The following is a 7,702-nucleotide window of genomic DNA, read 5'->3' as shown; positions in this document are numbered from 1 at the left end:
CCATGTTCCCACATACATATACATAACACCACCCAGTTATATTTTGCAGCCTTTAGCCCTATTAATGCCTCAGGTCTCTGGAAACCACCATCCATCCGTGGGGTGGGCTGAAGCCCCTCCCCATCTCTGTCACCACCTCTACCCGCATCTTCCAACCACCACGAACCCCTTCCACCTCTCAGCCACTTCCCGTGATAGGCCTCACTTCATTGGCCCTCTGTGTGAGCACAGCCCATTGACACACCCCTGGTTGCCAAGCCCAGCAGACATTTCCTAGCCCCGCCTCAAAGTTTCCATCAACCTGGGGCTGCCCTTGGCCAGGGTGCCAAGCACCCATTTGTCAAGTTGTCTGGGCCTCCCAGACCCTCCCATCTTGCAGCACCACCTCTGCACTCGGTGCTGGACTTCTTGGGTGCCCTGCTCCTTTCTGGGCAGTGGCATTCATTCCGCAGCCCTATGGGTCCCCCGTATTCATTGCTTGAGCTATATATACCTCAGGCTCTAAAAATGCAAAAAGTTGCCCCTTTAGGCAGCCCCATCTCATGACTGGCTCGCCTCCAAGCCAGAACCACGGCCCCTCCCTGGCCTTCCCCCAGCCCTGTTCTGCCTCTGAGTCTCTCCAGTAGCTGCCAGGTCTGGGTCACCCCCGGCCCAGCTCTCCTTGATCCATACCTCGCCCTCCCCTGCAGCAGCTGATGTCTTCCACAGTAGGGTCAAGCCACCTGCTCCTGGCTGTAAAGACCTTGGGCCAGGAACACCTCCAACCAGGTACTGGAAAGTGGCCTCCCTGTGTCCTGACCACTGCCCAGGGTGGGTGCAGTGTGAGCTGAGCATGGAACCAAGAGATACCTCAGCGCTGGCTGGGACCCTCCCACTCCTCAGTCTCACACCCCCAATCTGGGCTCACACTGGGCGCTTTGCCTGGTGATACCAGAGGAGGAAGCCTTGAGCCCCACAAGACGTTCACAGCTGCTCTCCCCTTCCCCAGCCAAGGTCTGGAGACAAACCAAGCACCTGTCACCATGTTGGTGGGCGTGACTGACTTCAGTCAGGGGCACTGTCCCACGTTCTCCCCTTTCCTGCTGTGGCTCAGGGCCACAAGTCTGGTTACACGGTGGCTTGCAGCCCAGCAACAGATGCACTGAACAGGATGCTCCCCGACAGGACCACTGTGGGGACCGCCTCGCTCCTTCAGCACCCCCAGCTTGGACCTGAGGTGCTCAGGCACCAGGCAGGCTCTGGATGCTATGGACAGAGGTAACCTCAAGGCAACCCCCAGGCAGCCTTAAGCTAGAAAGAAAGCACTGGACACTGAGCAGACAGGAGCCCAGGTGACAGCTTATGGCACCCTGGAGGCCTCTCAAGGGCTCTGTCCTCCAAGGGAAAAGATTTGGTGCAGCCTCGCTAGCAGACCCTGGCTGAGGATGACAGATGGGCAGGCGGGTGGGGGACAGATAGAACTTTATTGGAAGAAGTGATGGAGGTTGGGGTGCAAACCTCGGCGAGTCCCCCCAGAGAAGCACAAACAAGCTCTGGGACTCAAATGTGGCCAGGGGAGGGTGCGTTGGGGAAAAGGTAGGTGGAGAGCACCGGGGGCTTGGGCCCCAGAACCTGCCGGAGGAGGGGCAACCTAGGGACTCCGGAAGAGGCGCGGGGCTGGGCGCCGGGGAGGTCCGCTTGAAGACCCACAGGGCGACTCAGGCGCGAGGTCCCGGGAGGAGGGGCAGGCAGCCCAGCGCCGAGAGGCAGACGGTCCCGTAGGCTTGGGAGTAGCCCCCCAGCGCGGCCCGCGCGGCCCCCTGGGCCCCCTGCGCGGCCGAGGCCCCGAACATCCTCCGACCGGGCCGGGCCGCCCCCGGAGGTCGAGCAGGAACCTGCACACAGACGAGGATCGAGGACCCTGGAGGGAACGCCCGGCGCGGGGAGCGGCCGGCGGAGGGGAAGGAAGGGCGCCGGGCGCGCGGGCTCACCCGTGGCGCGCCGGGCGCGTTCGCACCGCGGCCCGGGCTCCGGTCACTCCGGATCAGGGCCCGGACGGCCACCTGGGCGGCGGCCTGCAAGGTCAAGGAGGGCGCCGCCTCCCTCACGCTGGGCTTCACCTGGGAAGGGACGAGTGGCAGCATCACCGGCGCCCTCGTAAAGGTGCAACGGGAGCGGTCCTGCCGCGCCCCCACCACGACCTACCCACGAGGATGACGTCGCCCCGCCGGGCCTCGCCCCTCTCCCAGGGCCTCCTGGGGGCGGAGGCTGGTGCAGGGGAGCTGAGTTCTGCCTGGGAGGGTCCTGGGCTCCGCCGGGGGCGTCTGTGGGGTCGGGAGACCAAACCCCGGGGTCAGGAGTCCGGCGCTGCTGGCGGTTGATGGCCCCACACACATCGGCCGCCAGACCACGCACCGTGCACCGGGCCGTGGCCGGGGTTACTCCGAGGCCGGCGTCCGGGGTTCCACGCGGGCGAGCCCGAGGGTAGCCGGGCCTCCGGCTCGGGGGTCGGGGGGCCGCCCCCCAGGCCCGTCTCCTTCGGGAGGCGGCCGTGGCCCTTGCGCTCCAAGATCATCTGCGAGAGCGGAGGGGCGCTCAGAAGGCGGCGGGAGTGGGGGCGGGGTCGCTGCGCAGAGGCTGCCTAGGGGCCCGAATGACGGGGGCGGCCACTCGGAGCACCTGATGGAGGCGGCGGCGATACTCGGCGGCTGAGAGCTGGGCTCCTTCCTGCACCGGGAGCCGCACGTCCCCCGCCAGTGTCCACTCACGGGCAGGGCAGTGGAACCTGTGGGGAGCCAGCCAGGCGGGTGCTGGGGGGGGCGGGGCCGGGCTGCCTCAGGAGAGCCCCTCCGAGCTTTGCAGCCCACCGCCACCCCCAGCCGCTACCTCTGTACGTAGGGGTGCTGCAGGGCCTGGGCTGCGCTGAGCCGCTTGTGCGGGGCAAACACCAGGAGTCGCGAGAGGAGGTCCAGGGCGTCTGGAGGGGTGTCGGGGGGCAGGAGGGCATCTAGTGTCTGCCTGGGCCTGTGGGAGGCCGGCTGGTCAGGGCTTCCAGGGTCTGGCCCCCAGCCCCAGGTCCACATCTGTGCCCCTTGCTAGGGTTTCAACTTCCACCCATACCCCTGTTTCCTGCCCCCTGCATCACCCTCGGGTGCCAGGGAAGGTGGTCAGATCCCCTGCTCTCTGAGGCCTGGGGCGGCTCCTGCCGCCCTCCCAGCGCCAGCGGGGCCCACCCTGGGGTCTACTCATTTCAGGCTGACCAATAGTTTCGCGGTTCAGGACCGTGGTCAGGAGGGCAGGGCCTACGGAGCTGACACTTGCTGGCCCTGATGGCTGCAGGGAGCATGCTGGGGCCCCCTGAAGCCCCCGCACTCACTGGGACCCCAGATGCTGCAGAACTGAGACATTGCAGCCAGAGCCAAGCGCCAGGAGGTCTAGGAGTGAGGGCAGAAGGCAGTGTGCTCAGGAGTCAGGACGGTGGTTGGGCCAGCAGTGCAGGGAGGTGGGCAGCCGCTGCTTCTGGCCTGTGGAGCAACCTCCTCTGCAGGGCCTCGGCTCTCTGGCAGGGCTCAAACCCCGAACAGCAGGTCGTGCAAACCACTAGCGCACCCGCACGTGCCTGTCCTTACACGCCTGTCTCCGCCACACACCGCGTGCTCTCCTGTGCACACATGTGCCCCCACCTGCATGGGGAGCGCCTTGCCCTCTCCACCGGAGCAGACTGGGGAGAGAACAGGGCTCCCCGACGCTGGCCTCCACACCGCCACCCCCCAGGGAGGAAGGGCCACTTCAAGCTGCCCTCCAGCCACCGCCACCCTTCTCTTTGCTAGCACCCCTGCCCGGCCCCTGGCCACACAGTGTGGAGCCACCTGTCGCCCCTCCACAGAGCTCGCGCTGTTGTTCCACCCCGGGTGGACCCTCGATGGGCACTGCCTGACCCTCATGGGCCCCATGTCCCTGGCAGAAACCCCCAGCAGCCCTCCCCTGGGCCCACCCTGCACAGCTTGCCCCCACTAGGACTGCCAAGGCCTCTGGACCCTGCTTATCCCGCCTCCCTGGCATTCCCAGCCCCATCCCCTCCCCGCCGTCCTCCCATGCAGTCCTGGTCCATGAGGTGCTGTCCCCCCACAGCTGTGTGCCAGCCGCCGCCTGCCCACACGCTCACCCTCCTTGGACGGTGGGGGGATGGCCGCCAGGATGAGCTCCAGCTGGTGGAGGGTGGAGGAGCCGGGGAACAAGGGCCGCCCCCGCAGCATCTCCCCCAGAATGCAGCCCAGACTCCACATGTCCACCCCGGGGGTGTACCTGGTGCGGGGGGAGGGTGGAGCTGGAGGGGGGACCCCAGAGGCTGAGGAGCAGGTGGGAGGAGGGACTTCAAGTGGGTTCTGGGACTCGCGGGGCAAGAAGGCCGAGGGCCCTGGCTGGGCAGGCGGGCGCGGGGGCCCTGGCCTTGCAGGGGGAGGTGGGGCAAGATGAGGGCAGGTCACTGGCTGTTACCAGTTGGAAGACAGCAACACCTCTGGAGCCCGGTACCATCTCGTGGCCACATACTCCGTCAGGGCATGGCCCTCGGGCACCTCAGGGAGGCCGCTGAGGGGGCGAGCCAGGCCAAAGTCACAGAGCTTTACCAAACAGCTGGCATCCAGGAGAACATTGGATGGCTGGGGGTGAAGGAGCAGGCTGTGGGCTGACCGGGCTGGGGCTCGAGGACCCGGTGCACTGCTGGGGCGCCGGCCGGGTGGTGGAGCTCAGCAGACAGGCGTGGGCGGTACCTTCTGGTCGCGGTGGATGACCCGCCCTGAGTGAATGAACTTGGTGGCCTGCAGCAGCTGGTAGAAGATGTAGCGCTTGTGGGTGTCCTTCAGCAGCGTGCCCTTGCAGATGACGGCATTCAGGTCGGTGTCTGGGGAGGACTGCAGGTCAGTCTGGCAGGCCTGGGGAGGGTAGGCCAGGCGGGCCCACTCTGCACCCCCATGGGGACTCCTCAGCCCCCACAGACCAGGGCCTCGCCGGCACGTGCTGGGCACGAGCATTGCCTGGGAACCCCTGCCTGCCTCTCAAGCCTGCCTACCCTCTTTGTCAGCACAGCAAACAAAGTTTGTGGAATTGTTTTTATACTTTATTTCATGCTGCCTTTGTTTTATCAAACAAGCAGGAAAAAAAGGACATGTAGCTGCAAAACCTCGCAGAGGCGGGGGTCAAGGTATTCGCCACCAGGCCTTGGGGGCTGACACTCTCCAGCTCCAAGGGACTCTGCCCATGCTGAGCACACTGGACACTGCGGGAAACACTGGGGGGTGGGCGGGCGGGCGGGGGCAGTCCTGGGCCTGGACAAAGGGGGACTGGGGCCTGAGGGAGGCCTCACTCACCCATAGACTCAAACACCAGGTAAATGTCCCTGTCGTTCTCTGCCGGGATCACATCCAGGAGGCGGATGATGTTGGGATGGTCCCCAAATTCCTGGGGAAAGAGCAGGGGTCCGTGCCCTGGGGGCCAGGGGCCAAGCTTCCCCTTCTTTGGAGAAACAGCGCCTGGAGCAGCAGGTAGATGGCCTGGCCACTCACCTGGAGAAGCATGATTTCCCGGAACGTCCTCTGGAAGGAGACAGAAACACGAGTGTGGGTGTGGAACAAGAAGGAAGCCCCTGTCCAGAGAGGATGCGAAGGGACAGATGCTCAGTGCCCGCACACCTGCTGGACCCTGGGTTTGCAGGGGCTGGTGCTCTGAGAAATGCAGAAACCTGCTGTGATTGGGTTTCCAGTTGTGCCTTTCCGACACAAGGCAGCGGGGGGCCACCCCACAGCCCTGCCTCGTCCTTTCCCACACAGCTCGCTTCCCCACTCACTTACCTGGGCATCTGTCTTATCCTTGAAGGCATCAAAGATTTTCTTGATGGCCACGACCTCGCCAGTCCTCCGATCCACCGCCTTCCACACGATGCCATAGGCCTGAGGAGGACGGTGGTCAGCCTGCTGGGCACAGAGCCCTGCCAGACTGCCTCCTGCAGACACAAGCCTCCTCCTTCCCACTCTGCTTCCAGAGAGGGGAAACCCCAAAGCTGCAGGCCTCCAGAGGAGGCTTATAGGAAGCAATGGGGGTTAGAAGCATGAGAGGGGGCCTCTGGGGAGGCCCCAGGGGAATGTGGGGTGGCAGGTCCTGACTGTGGAATGGGAGGGAGTTCTTGGGTGGGTCCCTTCTCCAACAGACTTTCACCTTTGAAGGCATCCTGATCCCACTCTCGTGTGTCACTCACAACAGGAGCTGAAGTCCTTGCAGTTCCCCAAATCCCCACGTTCCCAGACCATCCCCCTAGTGTCCTGTCCAGTTACATCAGCTCTGCTCCTTCCCACCAGCCCAGCATGTCCTTGCCCCAGGGCTTTTGCACGACTGCTTGCACTATCTGCAACTCTCTCTGCTCCGCGTCTCACACGCACACACACTCTGCGACCCTGTGACACAGTCCCACCTGCTCTCCCACGCCCACAGTCACAAATGCACGTGGGCTCGCACTCCATTCCCACCGCGCTCACCGGCTCAGGCCCTTCTTGGGCAGGGGTCTGCCCCCCCTTAGCGCCTGCGTCACACTGTGGGCACCGGGAGAGGCACCCGGGAGCCTGAGGCGGTGGTGGGGACAGCGGGGGCCCGGGAGTTCCAGGATCAGACCTGAGACCTTGGGGCCCCAGCTCTCAGCTGCCTCCCAGAGCCAAGGGACAAGCTCCCTGCGAGTAGGGCGCCCTGTTGTCGGAAACGGGGTACACCTGCAGCTCATGGAGGAGGCAGGACCCAGCGCAGGAGTCCCTGCAGCGTGGACGGCCACAGTCCTCTGACTGGCCCTACCCACGTCCCGCAGGTCCCGCGGACGCCCAGGCTCCTCTCGAGCTCACCCCCTTCCCGAGCCGCCGTTTGAGCAGGTATCGCTGGGCGACGTGAGGGTCCACCTCGGCGGCGCACATGTCGGCAAGCGGGAACCAGGAATCCTCCAAACAACCGCTGGGCTCCAACTGTTGAACCCGGTTGCCTTGGGAACCGACGGAGGGCCGACGGCCGCCCAAACCCCGCCCCAACCGGGGCCGCTGAGGAGCCCCTCCCCGCAGCCCCGCCCCGGGGCCCGCCCGGCCGGGCCGAGAAGGTGCCCTCTCCGCCCCCGCGCCGCACCTGCGCCCAAGGAGCCTTCTGCCCACCCCGGGCCTCCCTCCCTGCCTTCTTCCGGGCTTGCTAAGGCGGTACCGAAGGATAACGTGTCACTCGCACCCCTCCTCTCCGGAGGTATTTGGGGGCAGGGGCCGTGGCATCCCCAACGTGTAAAACGCTACAGCCACTTTGGGAAAATATTTGGTCGTTTCTTAAAATGTGTAACTTAGATTTAGTGTGACTGGGGCATCTTCCGGTGGTAGTCACCCAAGAGAAATGAAAACATGCGTGAGTTACACACCCACGTACAACCCCAAACTGTAAACAACTTTATTTGTAACAACCCCAAACTGTAAACAACTCGAATGTTGCTTCCAGCATTTGAAACAGGAATACATAAACAAAACGTGGGATGACCACACAGTGCAATATTATCAGAAAAACAGAAAAGAACAACTGTTGATGCACACAACATGGATGACGCTCAAAATCATTACGCTGATTAGACAAGCCAGATCTGCTTTCATGGTGCCATCTGTATGCAATTCTAGAGAATGCCAGCTACAGGTCACTGGTAGCCTTGTGGTAGAGT

At 64.0% G+C, this 7,702-nt stretch overlaps 1 protein-coding gene across 1 annotated transcript; it reads right to left on the bottom strand.

Annotated features, from left to right (window-relative positions):
* Positions 1-1,623: 1,623 nt before the first annotated feature.
* MAPK15 (mitogen-activated protein kinase 15) lies at positions 1,624-6,975 on the bottom strand. The gene is given in 14 exon segments (XM_088844624.1): positions 1,624-1,874; positions 1,971-2,099; positions 2,185-2,394; positions 2,396-2,554; positions 2,659-2,764; positions 2,866-3,003; positions 3,356-3,413; positions 4,145-4,284; positions 4,477-4,640; positions 4,752-4,882; positions 5,349-5,439; positions 5,544-5,573; positions 5,829-5,927; positions 6,864-6,975. Coding segments are annotated over 14 exon segments (1,701 nt in total). The 5' UTR covers positions 6,933-6,975; the 3' UTR covers positions 1,624-1,697.
* Between the last annotated feature and the right edge of the window lie 727 nt (positions 6,976-7,702).

Source organism: Moschus berezovskii, chromosome 16 (assembly GCF_049115385.1).
Source record: "Moschus berezovskii isolate FMDL1 chromosome 16, NW_MosBer_1.0, whole genome shotgun sequence".
Classification (NCBI taxonomy): domain Eukaryota; kingdom Metazoa; phylum Chordata; class Mammalia; order Artiodactyla; family Moschidae; genus Moschus; species Moschus berezovskii.
Note: the sequence above shows the minus strand (reverse complement) of the source record. Positions and strands in the feature narration are given on the sequence as shown.